At 44.7% G+C, this 23236-nt stretch overlaps 2 protein-coding genes across 3 annotated transcripts in view; both read right to left on the bottom strand.

Annotated features, from left to right (window-relative positions):
• The window catches only part of LOC136444179 (uncharacterized), a 35972-nt gene extending 22327 nt beyond the window's left edge, over positions 1-13645 (bottom strand). For both annotated transcript variants that reach the window (XM_066441653.1, XM_066441652.1), the window contains exon 1: positions 13481-13645. The gene's annotated coding sequence lies outside the window, so the exon portion shown is untranslated. The remainder of the gene's footprint in view (positions 1-13480) is intronic.
• A 946-nt stretch (positions 13646-14591) lies between these two features.
• On the bottom strand, positions 14592-23040 carry LOC136444180 (uncharacterized). Its single transcript, XM_066441655.1, has 3 exons — positions 22479-23040; positions 21094-21280; positions 14592-17737 (listed from the first exon to the last, which is right to left on the bottom strand). The coding sequence occupies exons 2-3, from the start codon at positions 21129-21131 to the stop codon at positions 15055-15057; spliced, it is 2721 nt and encodes a 906-aa protein (XP_066297752.1). The 5' UTR covers positions 21132-21280; positions 22479-23040; the 3' UTR covers positions 14592-15054.
• Positions 23041-23236: the final 196 nt, after the last annotated feature.

Genomic DNA, 23236 nt, shown 5'->3' with positions numbered 1-23236 from the left:
ACAGCCAGTGAGGCGGATACCTGTGTAAAGTAAACAGGTGGTGTTACAGCCAGTGTGGCGGATACCTGTGTAAAGTAAACAGGTGGTGATACAGCCAGTGTGGCGGAGACCTGTGTAAAGTAAACAGGTGGTGATACAGCCAGTTAGGCGGATACCTGTGTAAAGTAAACAGGTGGTGATACAGCCAGTGAGGCGGATACCTGTGTAAAGTAAACAGGTGGTGATACAGCCAGTGAGGCGGATACCTGTGTAAAGCAAACAGGTGGTGATACAGCCAGTGTGGCGGATACCTGTGTAAAGTAAACAGGTGGTGGTACAGCCAGTGAGGCGGATACCTGTGTAAAGTAAACAGGTGGTGGTACAGCCAGTGTGGCGGATACCTGTGTAAAGTAAACAGGTGGTGTTACAGCCAGTGAGGCGGATACCTGTGTAAAGTAAACAGGTGGTGTTACAGCCAGTGAGGCGGATACCTGTGTAAAGTAAACAGGTGGTGATACAGCCAGTGAGGCGGATACCTGTGTAAAGTAAACAGGTGGTGATACAGCCAGTTAGGCGGATACCTGTGTAAAGTAAACAGGTGGTGATACAGCCAGTGAGGCGGATACCTGTGTAAAGCAAACAGGTGGTGATACAGCCAGTGTGGCGGATACCTGTGTAAAGTAAACAGGTGGTGTTACAGCCAGTGAGGCGGAGACCTGTGTAAAGTAAACAGGTGGTGTTACAGCCAGTGAGGCGGATACCTGTGTAAAGTAAACCGGTGGTGTTACAGCCAGTGAGGCGGATACCTGTGTAAAGTAAACAGGTAGGTACTGGCCTGAAGAAACAAACAAACTAAGCATTACAGCCGGTGGCCATCTATCTACGGCAGGCCACAATGTTATGTCAGTTAAACCTTTCACCAAAAGACAACCCAAACTGACTTAACCGACCTCATCCTGTAACCATAGCCCTAGGTCTTAATCCTAACCCTAACCCTAACCCTAACCATTCTTCAAACGGGCCAAACTTGGACTCATTCAAAAGGTCTTTTGGCCAGGAGTTTGAAACTGCAGACAGATTTCAAGTATCGTGCTTTGTTATCGAGTCATGGGACTGTAAAAGTTAACCCTAACCCTAACCCTAGGTCTTATTCCTAACCCTAACCCTAACCATTCTTCAAACGGGCCAAACTTGGACTCATTCAAAAGGTCTTTTGGCCAGGAGTTTGAAACTGCAGACAGATTTCAAGTATCGTGCTTTGTTATCGAGTCATGAGACTGTAAAAGTTAACCCTAACCCTAACCCTAGGTCTTATTCCTAACCCTAACCCTAACTGTGAAAGGGTGCTTTCCGGGTTAAATCCACCCAAGCGATAAAGTTTTTGAATCAGAAGGTAGGTACTGGCCTGAAGAAACAAACAAACTAAGCATTACAGCCGGTGGCCATCTATCTACGGCAGGCCACAATGTCATGTCAGTTAAACCTTTCACCAAAAGACAACCCAAACTGACTTAACCGACCTCATCCTGTAACCATAGCCCTAGGTCTTAATCCTAACCCTAACCCTAACCCTAACCATTCTTCAAACGGGCCAAACTTGGACTCATTCAAAAGGTCTTTTGGCCAGGAGTTTGAAACTGCAGACAGATTTCAAGTATCGTGCTTTGTTATCGAGTCATGAGACTGTAAAAGTTAACCCTAACCCTAACCCTAGGTCTTATTCCTAACCCTAACCCTAACCATTCTTCAAACGGGCCAAACTTGGACTCATTCAAAAGGTCTTTTGGCCAGGAGTTTGAAACTGCAGACAGATTTCAAGTATCGTGCTTTGTTATCGAGTCATGAGACTGTAAAAGTTAACCCTAACCCTAACCCTAGGTCTTATTCCTAACCCTAACCCTAACTGTGAAAGGGTGCTTTCCGGGTTAAATCCACCCAAGCGATAAAGTTTTTGAATCAGAAGGTAGGTACTGGCCTGAAGAAACAAACAAACTAAGCATTACAGCCGGTGGCCATCTATCTACGGCAGGCCACAATGTCATGTCAGTTAAACCTTTCACCAAAAGACAACCCAAACTGACTTAACCGACCTCATCCTGTAACCATAGCCCTAGGTCTTAATCCTAACCCTAACCCTAACCCTAACCATTCTTCAAACGGGCCAAACTTGGACTCATTCAAAAGGTCTTTTGGCCAGGAGTTTGAAACTGCAGACAGATTTCAAGTATCGTGCTTTGTTATCGAGTCATGAGACTGTAAAAGTTAACCCTAACCCTAACCCTAGGTCTTATTCCTAACCCTAACCCTAACCATTCTTCAAACGGGCCAAACTTGGACTCATTCAAAAGGTCTTTTGGCCAGGAGTTTGAAACTGCAGACAGATTTCAAGTATCGTGCTTTGTTATCGAGTCATGAGACTGTAAAAGTTAACCCTAACCCTAACCCTAGGTCTTATTCCTAACCCTAACCCTAACTGTGAAAGGGTGCTTTCCGGGTTAAATGCACCCAAGCGATAAAGTTTTGGAATCAGAAGGTAGGTACTGGCCTGAAGAAACAAACAAACTAAGCATTACAGCCGGTGGCCATCTATCTACGGCAGGCCACAATGTCATGTCAGTTAAACCTTTCACCAAAAGACAACCCAAACTGACTTAACCGACCTCATCCTGTAACCATAGCCCTAGGTCTTAATCCTAACCCTAACCCTAACCCTAACCATTCTTCAAACGGGCCAAACTTGGACTCATTCAAAAGGTCTTTTGGCCAGGAGTTTGAAACTGCAGACAGATTTCAAGTATCGTGCTTTGTTATCGAGTCATGAGACTGTAAAAGTTAACCCTAACCCTAACCCTAGGTCTTATTCCTAACCCTAACCCTAACCATTCTTCAAACGGGCCAAACTTGGACTCATTCAAAAGGTCTTTTGGCCAGGAGTTTGAAACTGCAGACAGATTTCAAGTATCGTGCTTTGTTATCGAGTCATGAGACTGTAAAAGTTAACCCTAACCCTAACCCTAGGTCTTATTCCTAACCCTAACCCTAACTGTGAAAGGGTGCTTTCCGGGTTAAATCCACCCAAGCGATAAAGTTTTTGAATCAGAAGGTAGGTACTGGCCTGAAGAAACAAACAAACTAAGCATTACAGCCGGTGGCCATCTATCTACGGCAGGCCACAATGTCATGTCAGTTAAACCTTTCACCAAAAGACAACCCAAACTGACTTAACCGACCTCATCCTGTAACCATAGCCCTAGGTCTTAATCCTAACCCTAACCCTAACCCTAACCATTCTTCAAACGGGCCAAACTTGGACTCATTCAAAAGGTCTTTTGGCCAGGAGTTTGAAACTGCAGACAGATTTCAAGTATCGTGCTTTGTTATCGAGTCATGAGACTGTAAAAGTTAACCCTAACCCTAACCCTAGGTCTTATTCCTAACCCTAACCCTAACCATTCTTCAAACGGGCCAAACTTGGACTCATTCAAAAGGTCTTTTGGCCAGGAGTTTGAAACTGCAGACAGATTTCAAGTATCGTGCTTTGTTATCGAGTCATGAGACTGTAAAAGTTAACCCTAACCCTAACCCTAGGTCTTATTCCTAACCCTAACCCTAACTGTGAAAGGGTGCTTTCCGGGTTAAATCCACCCAAGCGATAAAGTTTTTGAATCAGAAGGTAGGTACTGGCCTGAAGAAACAAACAAACTAAGCATTACAGCCGGTGGCCATCTATCTACGGCAGGCCACAATGTCATGTCAGTTAAACCTTTCACCAAAAGACAACCCAAACTGACTTAACCGACCTCATCCTGTAACCATAGCCCTAGGTCTTAATCCTAACCCTAACCCTAACCCTAACCATTCTTCAAACGGGCCAAACTTGGACTCATTCAAAAGGTCTTTTGGCCAGGAGTTTGAAACTGCAGACAGATTTCAAGTATCGTGCTTTGTTATCGAGTCATGAGACTGTAAAAGTTAACCCTAACCCTAACCCTAGGTCTTATTCCTAACCCTAACCCTAACCATTCTTCAAACGGGCCAAACTTGGACTCATTCAAAAGGTCTTTTGGCCAGGAGTTTGAAACTGCAGACAGATTTCAAGTATCGTGCTTTGTTATCGAGTCATGAGACTGTAAAAGTTAACCCTAACCCTAACCCTAGGTCTTATTCCTAACCCTAACCCTAACTGTGAAAGGGTGCTTTCCGGGTTAAATCCACCCAAGCGATAAAGTTTTTGAATCAGAAGGTAGGTACTGGCCTGAAGAAACAAACAAACTAAGCATTACAGCCGGTGGCCATCTATCTACGGCAGGCCACAATGTCATGTCAGTTAAACCTTTCACCAAAAGACAACCCAAACTGACTTAACCGACCTCATCCTGTAACCATAGCCCTAGGTCTTAATCCTAACCCTAACCCTAACCCTAACCATTCTTCAAACGGGCCAAACTTGGACTCATTCAAAAGGTCTTTTGGCCAGGAGTTTGAAACTGCAGACAGATTTCAAGTATCGTGCTTTGTTATCGAGTCATGAGACTGTAAAAGTTAACCCTAACCCTAACCCTAGGTCTTATTCCTAACCCTAACCCTAACTGTGAAAGGGTGCTTTCCGGGTTAAATCCACCCAAGCGATAAAGTTTTTGAATCAGAAGGTAGGTACTGGCCTGAAGAAACAAACAAACTAAGCATTACAGCCGGTGGCCATCTATCTACGGCAGGCCACAATGTTATGTCAGTTAAACCTTTCACCAAAAGACAACCCAAACTGACTTAACCGACCTCATCCTGTAACCATAGCCCTAGGTCTTAATCCTAACCCTAACCCTAACCCTAACCATTCTTCAAACGGGCCAAACTTGGACTCATTCAAAAGGTCTTTTGGCCAGGAGTTTGAAACTGCAGACAGATTTCAAGTATCGTGCTTTGTTATCGAGTCATGAGACTGTAAAAGTTAACCCTAACCCTAACCCTAGGTCTTATTCCTAACCCTAACCCTAACCATTCTTCAAACGGGCCAAACTTGGACTCATTCAAAAGGTCTTTTGGCCAGGAGTTTGAAACTGCAGACAGATTTCAAGTATCGTGCTTTGTTATCGAGTCATGAGACTGTAAAAGTTAACCCTAACCCTAACCCTAGGTCTTATTCCTAACCCTAACCCTAACTGTGAAAGGGTGCTTTCCGGGTTAAATCCACCCAAGCGATAAAGTTTTTGAATCAGAAGGTAGGTACTGGCCTGAAGAAACAAACAAACTAAGCATTACAGCCGGTGGCCATCTATCTACGGCAGGCCACAATGTTATGTCAGTTAAACCTTTCACCAAAAGACAACCCAAACTGACTTAACCGACCTCATCCTGTAACCATAGCCCTAGGTCTTAATCCTAACCCTAACCCTAACCCTAACCATTCTTCAAACGGGCCAAACTTGGACTCATTCAAAAGGTCTTTTGGCCAGGAGTTTGAAACTGCAGACAGATTTCAAGTATCGTGCTTTGTTATCGAGTCATGGGACTGTAAAAGTTAACCCTAACCCTAACCCTAGGTCTTATTCCTAACCCTAACCCTAACCATTCTTCAAACGGGCCAAACTTGGACTCATTCAAAAGGTCTTTTGGCCAGGAGTTTGAAACTGCAGACAGATTTCAAGTATCGTGCTTTGTTATCGAGTCATGAGACTGTAAAAGTTAACCCTAACCCTAACCCTAGGTCTTATTCCTAACCCTAACCCTAACTGTGAAAGGGTGCTTTCCGGGTTAAATCCACCCAAGCGATAAAGTTTTTGAATCAGAAGGTAGGTACTGGCCTGAAGAAACAAACAAACTAAGCATTACAGCCGGTGGCCATCTATCTACGGCAGGCCACAATGTCATGTCAGTTAAACCTTTCACCAAAAGACAACCCAAACTGACTTAACCGACCTCATCCTGTAACCATAGCCCTAGGTCTTAATCCTAACCCTAACCCTAACCCTAACCATTCTTCAAACGGGCCAAACTTGGACTCATTCAAAAGGTCTTTTGGCCAGGAGTTTGAAACTGCAGACAGATTTCAAGTATCGTGCTTTGTTATCGAGTCATGAGACTGTAAAAGTTAACCCTAACCCTAACCCTAGGTCTTATTCCTAACCCTAACCCTAACCATTCTTCAAACGGGCCAAACTTGGACTCATTCAAAAGGTCTTTTGGCCAGGAGTTTGAAACTGCAGACAGATTTCAAGTATCGTGCTTTGTTATCGAGTCATGAGACTGTAAAAGTTAACCCTAACCCTAACCCTAGGTCTTATTCCTAACCCTAACCCTAACTGTGAAAGGGTGCTTTCCGGGTTAAATCCACCCAAGCGATAAAGTTTTTGAATCAGAAGGTAGGTACTGGCCTGAAGAAACAAACAAACTAAGCATTACAGCCGGTGGCCATCTATCTACGGCAGGCCACAATGTCATGTCAGTTAAACCTTTCACCAAAAGACAACCCAAACTGACTTAACCGACCTCATCCTGTAACCATAGCCCTAGGTCTTAATCCTAACCCTAACCCTAACCCTAACCATTCTTCAAACGGGCCAAACTTGGACTCATTCAAAAGGTCTTTTGGCCAGGAGTTTGAAACTGCAGACAGATTTCAAGTATCGTGCTTTGTTATCGAGTCATGAGACTGTAAAAGTTAACCCTAACCCTAACCCTAGGTCTTATTCCTAACCCTAACCCTAACCATTCTTCAAACGGGCCAAACTTGGACTCATTCAAAAGGTCTTTTGGCCAGGAGTTTGAAACTGCAGACAGATTTCAAGTATCGTGCTTTGTTATCGAGTCATGAGACTGTAAAAGTTAACCCTAACCCTAACCCTAGGTCTTATTCCTAACCCTAACCCTAACTGTGAAAGGGTGCTTTCCGGGTTAAATCCACCCAAGCGATAAAGTTTTTGAATCAGAAGGTAGGTACTGGCCTGAAGAAACAAACAAACTAAGCATTACAGCCGGTGGCCATCTATCTACGGCAGGCCACAATGTCATGTCAGTTAAACCTTTCACCAAAAGACAACCCAAACTGACTTAACCGACCTCATCCTGTAACCATAGCCCTAGGTCTTAATCCTAACCCTAACCCTAACCCTAACCATTCTTCAAACGGGCCAAACTTGGACTCATTCAAAAGGTCTTTTGGCCAGGAGTTTGAAACTGCAGACAGATTTCAAGTATCGTGCTTTGTTATCGAGTCATGAGACTGTAAAAGTTAACCCTAACCCTAACCCTAGGTCTTATTCCTAACCCTAACCCTAACCATTCTTCAAACGGGCCAAACTTGGACTCATTCAAAAGGTCTTTTGGCCAGGAGTTTGAAACTGCAGACAGATTTCAAGTATCGTGCTTTGTTATCGAGTCATGAGACTGTAAAAGTTAACCCTAACCCTAACCCTAGGTCTTATTCCTAACCCTAACCCTAACTGTGAAAGGGTGCTTTCCGGGTTAAATCCACCCAAGCGATAAAGTTTTTGAATCAGAAGGTAGGTACTGGCCTGAAGAAACAAACAAACTAAGCATTACAGCCGGTGGCCATCTATCTACGGCAGGCCACAATGTTATGTCAGTTAAACCTTTCACCAAAAGACAACCCAAACTGACTTAACCGACCTCATCCTGTAACCATAGCCCTAGGTCTTAATCCTAACCCTAACCCTAACCCTAACCATTCTTCAAACGGGCCAAACTTGGACTCATTCAAAAGGTCTTTTGGCCAGGAGTTTGAAACTGCAGACAGATTTCAAGTATCGTGCTTTGTTATCGAGTCATGAGACTGTAAAAGTTAACCCTAACCCTAACCCTAGGTCTTATTCCTAACCCTAACCCTAACCATTCTTCAAACGGGCCAAACTTGGACTCATTCAAAAGGTCTTTTGGCCAGGAGTTTGAAACTGCAGACAGATTTCAAGAATCGTGCTTTGTTATCGAGTCATGAGACTGTAAAAGTTAACCCTAACCCTAACCCTAGGTCTTATTCCTAACCCTAACCCTAACTGTGAAAGGGTGCTTTCCGGGTTAAATCCACCCAAGCGATAAAGTTTTTGAATCAGAAGGTAGGTACTGGCCTGAAGAAACAAACAAACTAAGCATTACAGCCGGTGGCCATCTATCTACGGCAGGCCACAATGTCATGTCAGTTAAACCTTTCACCAAAAGACAACCCAAACTGACTTAACCGACCTCATCCTGTAACCATAGCCCTAGGTCTTAATCCTAACCCTAACCCTAACCCTAACCATTCTTCAAACGGGCCAAACTTGGACTCATTCAAAAGGTCTTTTGGCCAGGAGTTTGAAACTGCAGACAGATTTCAAGTATCGTGCTTTGTTATCGAGTCATGAGACTGTAAAAGTTAACCCTAACCCTAACCCTAGGTCTTATTCCTAACCCTAACCCTAACCATTCTTCAAACGGGCCAAACTTGGACTCATTCAAAAGGTCTTTTGGCCAGGAGTTTGAAACTGCAGACAGATTTCAAGTATCGTGCTTTGTTATCGAGTCATGAGACTGTAAAAGTTAACCCTAACCCTAACCCTAGGTCTTATTCCTAACCCTAACCCTAACTGTGAAAGGGTGCTTTCCGGGTTAAATCCACCCAAGCGATAAAGTTTTTGAATCAGAAGGTAGGTACTGGCCTGAAGAAACAAACAAACTAAGCATTACAGCCGGTGGCCATCTATCTACGGCAGGCCACAATGTTATGTCAGTTAAACCTTTCACCAAAAGACAACCCAAACTGACTTAACCGACCTCATCCTGTAACCATAGCCCTAGGTCTTAATCCTAACCCTAACCCTAACCCTAACCATTCTTCAAACGGGCCAAACTTGGACTCATTCAAAAGGTCTTTTGGCCAGGAGTTTGAAACTGCAGACAGATTTCAAGTATCGTGCTTTGTTATCGAGTCATGAGACTGTAAAAGTTAACCCTAACCCTAACCCTAGGTCTTATTCCTAACCCTAACCCTAACCATTCTTCAAACGGGCCAAACTTGGACTCATTCAAAAGGTCTTTTGGCCAGGAGTTTGAAACTGCAGACAGATTTCAAGTATCGTGCTTTGTTATCGAGTCATGAGACTGTAAAAGTTAACCCTAACCCTAACCCTAGGTCTTATTCCTAACCCTAACCCTAACTGTGAAAGGGTGCTTTCCGGGTTAAATCCACCCAAGCGATAAAGTTTTTGAATCAGAAGGTAGGTACTGGCCTGAAGAAACAAACAAACTAAGCATTACAGCCGGTGGCCATCTATCTACGGCAGGCCACAATGTTATGTCAGTTAAACCTTTCACCAAAAGACAACCCAAACTGACTTAACCGACCTCATCCTGTAACCCTAACCCTAACCCAAGCGATAAAGTTTTTGAATCAGAAGGTAGGTACTGGCCTGAAGAAACAAACAAACTAAGCATTACAGCCGGTGGCCATCTATCTACGGCAGGCCACAATGTTATGTCAGTTAAACCTTTCACCAAAAGACAACCCAAACTGACTTAACCGACCTCATCCTGTAACCCTAACCCTAACCCTAACCCTAACCCTAACCATTCTTCAAACGGGCCAAACTTGGACTCATTCAAAAGGTCTTTTGGCCAGGAGTTTGAAACTGCAGACAGATTTCAAGTATCGTGCTTTGTTATCGAGTCATGAGACTGTAAAAGTTAACCCTAACCCTAACCCTAGGTCTTATTCCTAACCCTAACCCTAACCATTCTTCAAACGGGCCAAACTTGGACTCATTCAAAAGGTCTTTTGGCCAGGAGTTTGAAACTGCAGACAGATTTCAAGTATCGTGCTTTGTTATCGAGTCATGAGACTGTAAAAGTTAACCCTAACCCTAACCCTAGGTCTTATTCCTAACCCTAACCCTAACTGTGAAAGGGTGCTTTCCGGGTTAAATCCACCCAAGCGATAAAGTTTTTGAATCAGAAGGTAGGTACTGGCCTGAAGAAACAAACAAACTAAGCATTACAGCCGGTGGCCATCTATCTACGGCAGGCCACAATGTTATGTCAGTTAAACCTTTCACCAAAAGACAACCCAAACTGACTTAACCGACCTCATCCTGTAACCATAGCCCTAGGTCTTAATCCTAACCCTAACCCTAACCCTAACCATTCTTCAAACGGGCCAAACTTGGACTCATTCAAAAGGTCTTTTGGCCAGGAGTTTGAAACTGCAGACAGATTTCAAGTATCGTGCTTTGTTATCGAGTCATGAGACTGTAAAAGTTAACCCTAACCCTAACCCTAGGTCTTATTCCTAACCCTAACCCTAACCATTCTTCAAACGGGCCAAACTTGGACTCATTCAAAAGGTCTTTTGGCCAGGAGTTTGAAACTGCAGACAGATTTCAAGTATCGTGCTTTGTTATCGAGTCATGAGACTGTAAAAGTTAACCCTAACCCTAACCCTAGGTCTTATTCCTAACCCTAACCCTAACTGTGAAAGGGTGCTTTCCGGGTTAAATCCACCCAAGCGATAAAGTTTTTGAATCAGAAGGTAGGTACTGGCCTGAAGAAACAAACAAACTAAGCATTACAGCCGGTGGCCATCTATCTACGGCAGGCCACAATGTCATGTCAGTTAAACCTTTCACCAAAAGACAACCCAAACTGACTTAACCGACCTCATCCTGTAACCATAGCCCTAGGTCTTAATCCTAACCCTAACCCTAACCCTAACCATTCTTCAAACGGGCCAAACTTGGACTCATTCAAAAGGTCTTTTGGCCAGGAGTTTGAAACTGCAGACAGATTTCAAGTATCGTGCTTTGTTATCGAGTCATGAGACTGTAAAAGTTAACCCTAACCCTAACCCTAGGTCTTATTCCTAACCCTAACCCTAACCATTCTTCAAACGGGCCAAACTTGGACTCATTCAAAAGGTCTTTTGGCCAGGAGTTTGAAACTGCAGACAGATTTCAAGTATCGTGCTTTGTTATCGAGTCATGAGACTGTAAAAGTTAACCCTAACCCTAACCCTAGGTCTTATTCCTAACCCTAACCCTAACTGTGAAAGGGTGCTTTCCGGGTTAAATCCACCCAAGCGATAAAGTTTTTGAATCAGAAGGTAGGTACTGGCCTGAAGAAACAAACAAACTAAGCATTACAGCCGGTGGCCATCTATCTACGGCAGGCCACAATGTCATGTCAGTTAAACCTTTCACCAAAAGACAACCCAAACTGACTTAACCGACCTCATCCTGTAACCATAGCCCTAGGTCTTAATCCTAACCCTAACCCTAACCCTAACCATTCTTCAAACGGGCCAAACTTGGACTCATTCAAAAGGTCTTTTGGCCAGGAGTTTGAAACTGCAGACAGATTTCAAGTATCGTGCTTTGTTATCGAGTCATGAGACTGTAAAAGTTAACCCTAACCCTAACCCTAGGTCTTATTCCTAACCCTAACCCTAACTGTGAAAGGGTGCTTTCCGGGTTAAATCCACCCAAGCGATAAAGTTTTTGAATCAGAAGGTAGGTACTGGCCTGAAGAAACAAACAAACTAAGCATTACAGCCGGTGGCCATCTATCTACGGCAGGCCACAATGTTATGTCAGTTAAACCTTTCACCAAAAGACAACCCAAACTGACTTAACCGACCTCATCCTGTAACCATAGCCCTAACCCTAACCCTAACCCTGTGTAAAGTAAACAGGTGGTGATACAGCCAGTGAGGCGGATACCTGTGTAAAGTAAACAGGTGGTGATACAGCCAGTGTGGCGGATACCTGTGTAAAGTAAACAGGTGGTGGTACAGCCAGTGTGGCGGATACCTGTGTAAAGTAAACAGGTGGTGTTACAGCCAGTGTGGCGGATACCTGTGTAAAGTAAACAGGTGGTGTTACAGCCAGTGAGGCGGAGACCTGTGTAAAGTAAACAGGTGGTGGTACAGCCAGTGTGGCGGATACCTGTGTAAAGTAAACAGGTGGTGTTACAGCCAGTGAGGCGGATACCTGTGTAAAGTAAACAGGTGGTGTTACAGCCAGTGTGGCGGATACCTGTGTAAAGTAAACAGGTGGTGTTACAGCCAGTGAGGCGGATACCTGTGTAAAGTAAACAGGTGGTGGTACAGCCAGTGTGGCGGATACCTGTGTAAAGTAAACAGGTGGTGTTACAGCCAGTGAGGCGGATACCTGTGTAAAGTAAACCGGTGGTGTTACAGCCAGTGAGGCGGATACCTGTGTAAAGTAAACAGGTAGGTACTGGCCTGAAGATACAAACAAACTAAGCATTACAGCCGGTGGCCATGTATTTACGGCAGGCCACAATGTTACGTCAGTGAAACCTTTTACCTCGATCCCTGCTGTCCCCTAAGGTGAAAGGATCCCTTCCCGTGATAGCTTGCCAACCGGGTTAACTTGACCTGACCAGCCTGGTTTTTGTCCTTCTCTTATATTACCCTCGCACACCAGTCTCGGGTCTGCCCTACGAAGCTTCTCTGCATCGGCCCCGGAGGTCAATTACCCAATTTTTGATGAAATTTTTATCACTGGAGAATTTTAGGTAGCCGTTGAAGTGAATGTAATCATTGCGAGAAGGTGTGAAGCACAATGGCTTTTATATATCGATCTAGCTGCAGTACAGGTAATGAACGCGGTAAGAGTCAGAACCAGCCAAAATCCGAAATCATGGTTTGCGTTCACACTCGATATTCGATAGGGTTAGATTGGAGCTGGATTCAAATAATCCGATCCAGGGAAAATCAATCACGGTTGGAGTGTCAACACTGCAAAAATTGATTGCGATTGGATCAATTCTATTGAAATAATTTGTTAAATCCAATCCATTTTTATTAGCGTGACAGGCTGTTCAGTGTAATAAAACCAGCTGTCACCGTGCCGCATGCCTGCAAAGCTGGTGTGTTGCACCAAATGGTGGTCATACAAGCTATAAGCTAGTTCACAGTTACTACTACGCATGTGCAGTGTCAAAGGTAAAGGCCCAGAGACGTTAAAAAAACTGTAGGGGCGTTGTTAGGCAAAACGAGACAATGTCGAGACGAGAACTGTTTACGAGCCAGGGGCCTTCCCCTATGCCTGATATCAATCGCTTATACAGATACAGATCTTACATAATCATACCTAAACATGTCCTTGGTGCTGAACATTAAGCTAACACCTTGCCTTACATATATAACCGTTACTAATTCTACCCGACTCCTAGCTCTACCCCTACCCTACCCTAATCACACCCAACGCTTACACTTAAACTACCCTTACTGTAACACCGCTCTAACCTTGTTCCTCTGGTTTAAGATTGTCTCAGTTACCATGCTGAACTTTTAAAAGAAAAAAAATTAAGCCAAAATTACGCCAAAACTCTACTGGCTACTGGCTTTATTATGTGTATTGCTGAATCGACGGATCCCGTTTTAGCACTGACAGGCTGCTTAACCCTGAGTCAGACTGATTTGTCATAATAGGTTCTCCCTTGCCCTCCCCCATTCTTAAACAAGACGTGACAATTGGCAAGCAAAACTCACCTAGCTTCCGTCTGATCCACATTTTTTGTCGGAGCGCACGGCGATAGAACTGGCACATTGTTTTCAGGGTCCGAGAATCAAGGATAGTGTAGAAAAAAGACACTTTTCGCTGGATGAATGTAGCCGCTGATGTCTAAAACCAAGTGTTGTGGGTCAGAGGTTAAATCACCTGATTATCTGGATAACTTAGTAGGTTAGCAGAAATATAGTCGCTTTGCCCCCTCCCCCATTCTTAAACAAGACGTGACAATTGGCAAGCAAAACTCACCTAGCTTCCGTCTGATCCACATTTTTTGTCGGAGCGCACGGCGATCGAACTGGCACATTGTTTTCAGGGTCCGAGAATCAAGGATAGTGTAGAAAAGGGCTTTTTTTTTCAACAAAGACCGTCTGACGATAAACTAAGGGAGTTGAGGTCAAAGGTTAAATCACCTGATGATCCTGTCGCAAAGCCGACGTAAAGCGGTTAATTATGTTTAGCCATACCTAGTATGGCTCAACATATTATTTTTACTCATGTTTCTTCTTCTGTTAAATCTTCAAATTCTGTTTCTGTTAAATCTTCAAATCGATTCATCTTTGTCATTTTTTTGTAACAAAAGACCTGAAATTTGGCACAAAGGTAGTGTGGGCAAATACATCTAGGCTTTTTTTTCTTCATTTTTTTTCGATGTAGACCTATGATGTGATTATATTGAGTTTTTTCGTGACAGCCAATGGGAGCACGGCATTCCAAAATGCGACCGCCTGATTTGCCAATTGAGTTAATCAAGTTATCTTGCATTCCTGGGTCAGCTGCCCTAGTGTTTATACCAAATGTGGCATTGTGATTGCCTAGGACATGTGCGTACATGGCTTTGTTCACACTCTTGGCATATTACTAGTACTTCAGAACTATTTTTTCTAAATTTGTTGCCATCTATCTATCTATCTATCTATCTATCTATCTATCTATCTATCTATCTATCTATCTATCTACCTATCTATCCATCTATCCATCTATCTATCCATCTATCTATCTGTCCATCTATCTAACGTTACCTACCTATCTATCTATCTATCTATCTACCTAAACGAAAACAGGGCACACAAATAGCCAAAGGCATCAAAATTAAGACAAACAACTTTATTAGAGAAACAATAATTTTCCTCTGTGACTAGATGACATTTTGGAACTGTTGCATCCGTCTTGATGCAACAGCAAACAGGCGAACAGCTTCAGTTTCGTTCTGAAAACATACAACGTACTTCAAATTTGCGTTTTTTCCTCCCAGAGCGAATTTTGCTGACAGAATTGTTAGGGACGCTTGGTTTGTGTCTACAACAACAAGGGCACCGTTTCGATCTTTGCAGTTGATCATTTTAGGGCACATGGTACGGTAGCAGTCTTCCAATCATCGATCTGACTCAGCTGTACTTATTTTCTCTCCAAATATATCTGAGACAACGGTGTTTTCTGCCAGCGCTTCTGCGGCTAAGCCGTCGGGAACATTCACGGCAAACACTTCAATGTGTATTCAACAATCGTTACATATATCGAAGAAAGATAATCTATTTGCAGCATATACATGTTCCTACAGTCCAGCTCTAGCTGTGTCCTCACTTTCGTCCGATAGCGGGAATCTCCGTTTAGGAGGTTTTGCTCTGCATCTCCTATCGGATTCATCATCACTAGGCGAAGTAGACAGACTGCCGTTGACCATGCGACGCCTGTCCGGAATGTTTGTCAACCTGACAATGTCCTGGTGTGCCTCGTTAAGACGCCCTGACATACCCCTTCCCAGGACGTTGGCCTCTTGTAACTTCATAACCGGAATGTGTCTGTTGCACCTGAATTTCTTGATAGCAGCAACATTGAGCTTGAATCCCCTCTTGTGGAGAAGCACGGCATATACAAAGGCAATGCAGTTGGTCGTCAGCGTCGTGTTTTCGTTGGAAACCGTTTCAATTCTCTGCAGAACTTGGGTGACCCACGACTTGGATGGGTCAAGAGATTCTCGTTTCAGCCGAGCTCCAAAGTCCCCAGACACTATTGCATTTGCCCGGATGCAGATATCGCGGTAGACGTGTTCTCCTCCCTGTACCCTGAGCAGAAATCCCGCCCTGACGGCCTTCAGTCCGCCTTTCTTTACGTCGACATACGGAAATGTTGTCAGTTCCCTGTCTTGTCGGAGAAGTTCTAACATCTGGTGTCTCAGACTCTCTGCCGAGATTCCCTGTCTGGAGATTGCATCCACCACTGCCTCGAAGCTACAAAACGTCGGTAGGTTGGCCGGGGCAACATCACAGAGCATGTCAGTCACCTTTGCAACGTCTATTTTCCCAGTAACCCTTACCCCTCTCCCCTCAAGCGTACCATCGAACAGGGCATCTATTCCGTCTATGGGTAGTAGGGCTCGCATATTCCTGGACAACATTATTTGGGTGAGTTCAGTTCTAACGTGCGTCCAGTAGATTTCAGCAAATGCTGCTGCCAAGTCACTGCCTCTCTCTGGGTGGTCCTCACAAGTAGTGAGAATGACAGACAATGTTCGGTGCATGCGGCAAAACATGCCGTTGTCATTGGCTGAAAGGAGACGCCATGGAGGCGCGCACAGCACGCCTTCTCGGGCCCATGTGTCGACAAGCCCTTTCTTTACCGTCCATCCGGTGGTGTCGCTGGGTTCTGCGACGGTAGTGAACCCATTCCAAGGACTGTCTGGCCGGATCCCCAAACCGTGGAGATAAGCGCTTTCCCGCCCATCCACCCGCCCGACAAGCAGAAGACGGAAAAGCACTTCAGATATTGCTATGGTAGTTACTTCCAGACGGGAGTGCCCTTGCGTGGTGTCCACGTTGGCCGCGTGAATTGGCTTTGTCAGGTCGGTCAGGGTTCTGTGGGCGAACCGATGGAGGACAGTTGAATGGACCGGTATGATGACTGGTATAGGGCCGGAAAGTTCCCGCCTCAGCGTCGCCACCAGATATTTCACCTGTTCTGTGGCAGCTTCACTTGATAAATCCTCACCATCACATGTCAGCACCACTTCAAAACGTGCATACGTAGCAGGGTTTAAATCCATTGTTATCTCTTCGAGACTGGCTTGTACCGTCCCATCTAGGGCCGTTTGTACAAAGTCGTGTGTGGACTTTGTGGCCTTGTGGAGTGCAAGACCTGAGGCCGCTGCTAAGGTGACTGGAAGCCCGTTTGTCAGTGATTTCGTCCAACCGCTTGACATTTTTGAAGACAGCGGGTTGTATGCTTGGGCGTAGGTGAGATCAAATGTATCGGTTGTCATCGCGCGGGACAGAGCTGCTGCAGGTTTTCTGTCTTTTCTAGTCGTGATGTTGATGACGTCATCCATACCCATTACGTTGTACTTTTGCCAGTTCTGGTTGAACAAGCTGACGCGTAAGTTTCGGTGCCAAAGCGTGGACACGGCACGATCCTGCAAGCCGACTGACACACCTATATGCAGGGCTGATGTTCCCACGAATTCTTTTCGAATTCTTAGGTCGGCGAGGGTCTTAAGCGGATTGACATTAGGAGTGGCATTGACCTCATCAAGCTGAGCGGCATCATTCGCGGTGTTATGTGGCATTTTCTGGCCGAAGCACTCAAGAACTATCCTTACGGCGAAGGGGCACATCTCTCCGTCTCCAGCCGTCAGTTGCGCCAGGGCGCTGTCAAACGCCATGGCGAATTGCAACCAGTCAGCCTTGTACACCCTGAGAGGGATACCGGTGTTAAGTTTCTGTCTCGCTAAGTTATGGAGAAGGGTGTTCGATGTGGGTGCCAGTCTCCGTAGTTCATCCCATGTCCGTTTCAACAAACTCTCGGCACGCTGCGACAGCCAGTTTCCCAGGGTAGAGGAGCCGAGTTCGTCGTAGAAATCTGAGGCGGCTTGGGAGTCTGCATCCCATCTTAAAGATGCGCACAGCAATATATTGGTTCCACATAATGACTGACAAAGAAATGCACCGGGAACATCCCTTCCATACTTTTGAAGTTGAACAGACCTGTAGATCCAGGACGGCGTCATTTTTTCCACCAGTTTTCTGCAGCATTTTGGCTTCCACCTTGTTGCAACAAACACGTCTGATGGAGGGCGAATTGCCTGGAGGGAATTCAGCTCTAGTGTAATGCCGTCGGTGTCTGTCTGAAGCCGAAGGGACGCTGGTTCGGGTGAAATCGCCTCCAAATCTCCTTCCAAGCATTGATGAAGTGAATGGTTTTGTAGGAGACCGTCGTTCGCTCGGACAGCATCGTCGTAATGCCTGCATAAGAGACAAAAGGCACAAAATCATGTTTTAGACGAACTGTGAAATCAGCAAATAACATAGCCTGGTCACCAGTCTCTACGGATCGGCTTAGGCGTGTTTTACCGGGCCCAGTCTGATATCAAAATTTACCCGTTTCTGTCGGATCGTCTTCTTATAGAGTTTCGCAGCCACCGTAGTTTTGCCGCCACCGTAGAGACTGGGACCGAGTGATTACGGCCCCGATCCCATGCACCCAATGGGAACAGAGTAGACTGATCTAATTATTCCGCTGAGCTCTGATTGGTGCGCAATGTTAGCGCGCGTGTCAGCTGTTCGGTCCCGCTGCTCATTACCATATCTAACATGGCCGCCATCTAAGACGACGAGAGCGTTGCACAAGGCTGCAGAACAATTTACTTCCAAGGCTCTCTTGTTGCTAAGCTAATTCAATCCAAGGCCGTAAACCAACACCCCGAGCGGGCTAAGCTCTCTGGGCGGGCGGGGGTCACTCCCAGGGCCGTAGAGATATCGGAGAGCCGCCGATGCCATGGTATGGTTTCCAGGCTACAAATAACGGCGATCGATGTTATTTTAGGAAGTACTGAAGTGTTGATGAAAAGTTGTTATTCTCTATCATTTTTTTTTCAATTCTAGAGGTCCTTTTCCTTGTAATCAAAATGAAAATTGTTTCTTTGATAATACAGCCGTGAAGTCATGTTAAAACGGCCCCGCACACCGCAATACATTGTACTTCTATTTTTGCGTGACTGTATCCAGTAAAACTGTGAATTTCTGATAAGTTCCTGACGGGCTGTTGAACGCGCGCCACGCATCGTATATGTTTACACCGTGTGCCTTGTACTTTTCTAGCCTTTCTTTATATCGCTTCGCCCGATGATAGTTTAGACTTCCTTTGGATGAAAACTCACACATCCGGCACGCCATGCCGAGAGTTCTATGCTGTTTTCTTTTCCTTCGGCGAGAGACAGTAGTCCGTTCCATCACTCCGGGCGTCAAGACTCCTTACAAGAAAGCTTGTTACGGGAGTATATCACCGTATATCTTTTCGATTTTAAGTTCATTACGGAATCGTACCGCGACGGCGTTGCTAAGAAAACGCTTGTCGCACAATAGTTAGATGAAATTTCATCCGACTTTCACAGCTGCGTTAAACCCGATTGGCGGCCTTTTTACTTAAATTGCGTTATATGAACTAGAAGGGAATGCCATGTGCTCTCGATACGAGGCATTTTTGTGTTTCTTACAACGATTTTAGCTAGTTACTTGATCATATTTTGAACACAGTAAGATTCGGAGGATGGCGGTGCCGTAAAGAGTTAAATTCTTGACGATTTTCAGATTGGGGGCATTTGCATTTCGCCCTCGATTCAATATTAGATTAATACTGAGTCAGAATCGTAGAGTCCTCGACTATAACTGTTGTAAAAGTCTTGTTGGTTTGAAATCTGGTCTGTTTGTCCATGTCTCCCGGGGTCAGCTTCCCGGCTGTTTTTCGCCCAAAGGTTGCGAGGCGTCGGTGCACTTGATTCCAGTGCAGTCCAATTTTAAACACAAGTTACGGCTCTTATATACCTTCCCAGTATTGTCAAAGGATACCTACAGAAACAAACTACCTGGAGACGGACTGAATTAGTAAATGCTATCTTAGTCTGGCGGTGCGGGTCCGGTGTGCGCATGGTGGAACGGGAGTTGACGCCGGTGTTGTGCATTCTTTTTTGGAACTAAAACGATGCCTCTGATGAGGTGACCTCGCGCGGTTTAGAAGGAAGCCCACAGCGGCCTCAAAATTCAGAATAAGTTATATACCACCAGAGAGAAGAGACTTTGGTCTATTCTACGCGCTAAATTTCCTTTTGTTGTGATATCGGGGAAAACGCATGGCGAAGTTCTCACTAAAATCAACTGATTTCAGGTCATGTTATCAAATAGGTGCAGGTACAGGTTGAAAATAGGTCTAAAAATCTGTAGGAGGAAAATGGGAAGCTTGAAAATTATAGATTCAGTTCTACGTTGCAAGTAAATGTCCAGAGTAGATAATCACTAAAACGTCAAACTAGACGCGTTCTATTCTGGACTCAAAATTATGACATGGCTTTTGCGCGGATTGCGGGCATCTGCGTTTCGCCCTCGAAATCTATGACAAGTCATATGCCGACAGAAACTACAGAGTTTGCTCTTTGGTACATACTAGATTTCCTGTTGGTTTGAAATCTACAACAGGTTTAAAACAAGATGGGAAATTACACGAAAATCACCTGATTTCGGGTCGTATTATTGACAGGAAAGCGATAAATCTAAAGAAGCAACAAGTGAGGCTGAAATGATAAACATAACGTAAAAACAGGAAGATATACGGTTATATGCTCCAGAGACAAGCTTTTTTGTAAGGGGTGTTGACGCCCGGAGTCATGGAACGGACTACTTTCTCTCGCGGAAGGAAAATAAAACTGCCTCGAACTCTTGACGTGGCTTGGCGGCTGAGGTCTGTACTTTTAGGTGGTATATAATTCATTATCAATTTCGAGTGTGAAATGGCCTTCCTACAAAATCGCGCGGGGCCACTTTATCAGAGGCGTCGTTTTTATTCTAAAAATGAACGCGTCAGCACCGGCGTCCATACCCGTTCCACAGAGCGCACGCCAGACCCGCACCGCTATCTTTATGTACCAGTAACCTTAAAAATAAGATAGCCTTTGCGAATTTTGTCCGACTACACGCATCTAGTTGCTGTAGGCCCTCTTTTGACAATACTGGAGAGGCATTTCCGTACCGCAACTTTTTGTCAAAGGTCGACTGCACCAAAATCAACTACACCAACGCCTTGAAACATTTTGGCGTAAAACAGTTGAGAAGGTGACCTCAGTAGAAATGGAATTACAAACACTTCCAGATTTCAAACCAACAAGATTTTCAGAAGTTATACTAGAAGATTGAACGATTCCGGAGCGGAGCGATTCGAACTGCATAGAAAACCTGTTCGGTTAAGCACATGGCGTGCCGGCTGGGCAAAAAAGCGGCAAAATGTAGGGGTTAGGGATTTGGCAGAATTTCGGCGGCTTAAGCTTCTTACGACGATTTTTTGAAATACCAAGAGCTAAAGTACGTCAGTGAAAATTGAGTGTTTTCGTTTCGTGCCGTAATATCTTAACGCTCCGTCGGATGATATTACAAAAACAAAAACGTGAATTTGGCAGAAATTCGGCGGGTTCTTTCGACGATTTTTTGAAATACCAAAACGTAAAGTACATCAGTGAAGATTGAGTGTTTTCACATTATGCCGTAGTATCTTAACGCTCCGTCGGATGTTAGTACAAAACGTGAAAATGCAGATTGACAAAATGCTTTCATACCTTTTCTCGAAGGGGCCTTCGTTGGACGAGTCGTCCATCAGACAGGTGGTTTGGAGCCGGTGTCTGGACGCACACTGTGCCTATTTCGGTATGCGACTGGTTTTTAAGGCTGACGTTAGAATAGCCCTCAGACTTGCCGGCGCCACATTAACGATGCATTTGCTAGATTCCCACGAGGAGGCGATATCTGCAGTAGAACAATATAACGGATAATTTGCATTGGAATGCATTAATTCGCAATTCTCACATCGTTAGCGGCTAAAACAAAACCTTTCACATCTTGATGTCAGACGGGAAAAACAAAGCTAGGCCTTCCCACAGTCCGGACGGATAGGTATGCATGTACACATTTCACCATAGAACTTACACGTATTGAATAAAGAAAAAAGAGATGGTACAAGCTTCCAGCGTTTCCTTTATAATTAATGTACGGGAGACTACAAGAGTAACGCTGGGCAGTTTGCGGGCAAGTAAAGTATGAAAAGAAACGCAGAAAACATAACGAGTACTAACGGCCTCATTTTCCGTTCCTGCAGACAGCCTGGTCGGGACCCGGTTCGGAAATGCGGCCACAGCCGGCCAAATACCTGTACGCTTTAGGCTAATAGTGAATATAATGATCTGGCTAATGGCTAATCTGTAGAAAGTGAAAGCCTTACAATAACGCAGGAATCATAGCGTGAACGATAGAGATCTTTGTGCAGATTTTGGTGGCCCTGAAAAGGGCCGGTGTATTCGATTCTGGGTGTGCTACATGAACATGTGCCGCCTCCTACACACATCTGCCTTATCCGATCTCAGCACTCTTGGCCTCGCAAGAAAGAATGGACACCGCCCAAAAGCTGCGTTTCTTTCGCCTTTTCAAAGAGTACGTTGCCGTTTTCAAAACGCCTTTACCCCTTCCTATGGCGAAAGCTTTACAAGACGTCAAGACAGCTGACAAGCCTCCCATGCGCGTGACCCCGAAAATAATCAAACTCAAACTCGACCTCTTCCCAAGAAACATCATACTCAAGCCGTCCCGCCGTGGAAACAAAAACTGTGCCTAGGCATTGGTTAAAGACAGAAAACAGGCCCTTTTCAGGGCCACCCACTACTATAAAGAAAGGACTGTCTCTTTCACTTTCTCCACCTGTCATAGAGATGTGACTAAATAAACAACGATGTATCAGGGTCACTTGTTTCTTTTCCGTGGCTGTCGATATGGTAAACTATATCCTACCATGTTGCGATAATAACGCCCTGAGATTAAACAAGTAAAATCCCCTTTTTAGTGAATATTTCTTCTACAATAGTTCTTCTACAACTAGTGTACGAAAAAAAGGAACTTGAATAAATATTCAAAGCAAGCGTTAGTTACTCTTTGCTGATATTTCTCACCTCACCTGTATTCGATTCTGGGTGTGCTACATGAACATGTGGACGTCGAAATGATGATCCAGTGCAAGTACAAGTACCGTGAATGTAACGTTAGGGTGTTCAGCCCTCAGAGATATCATCGCCAGGAGGAAGTCTGTGGATGAGTTAAAGATGATCAGTTTGTACGATCTCTCCCACAAGGTGATGCCGAATAGACTGAAGGAGAAGTCGGCATTCAATTCAACGAAATCTACTTCGAGTGAGTTGATGACATCGCTATGTAGGCCTAGGTTGTTGGCTGATATCAATAACGAAATCAGCCAGCCCTGCCCGCTCGCAGAGATACTATCCTCGAGGTAAAACATCTAGGATCGAAAGTGCCACTGAAACAACCATGCCATAACGACAGATTTGAGTTCCTTGGGGCGTGGCCAAAATTGAGCGTATGGGAGAGGGCGGGGTCAGCGGCGCGCCGTAATGTCGGAGATAGAGACTTGAGAATGTATGCATGTACACATTTCACCGTACAGAACTTACACGTATTGAATAAACGAGCAAAGGCGGAAATTGTAGAAAATATCAGTTTGTGTACAAGCTTCCTACGTCTCATTTATATGTGACGGTCTCTGCTAATGCATCGGCCGGACTGTTTTGCGTGAATGAAAATTAACACAATTCATATCAATAGTATACACAAATGATTTATTATTGAAACTTTTCGTTTGCGTTTTGTTTTACTTTTACATCATACTTTTCGTTCCCGCAAAATGCCGGGCCGGGCCGC

Source organism: Branchiostoma lanceolatum, chromosome 11 (assembly GCF_035083965.1).
Source record: "Branchiostoma lanceolatum isolate klBraLanc5 chromosome 11, klBraLanc5.hap2, whole genome shotgun sequence".
NCBI classification, from domain to species: Eukaryota; Metazoa; Chordata; class Leptocardii; order Amphioxiformes; family Branchiostomatidae; genus Branchiostoma; species Branchiostoma lanceolatum.
This window is presented reverse-complemented; position numbering and strand designations above follow the sequence as displayed.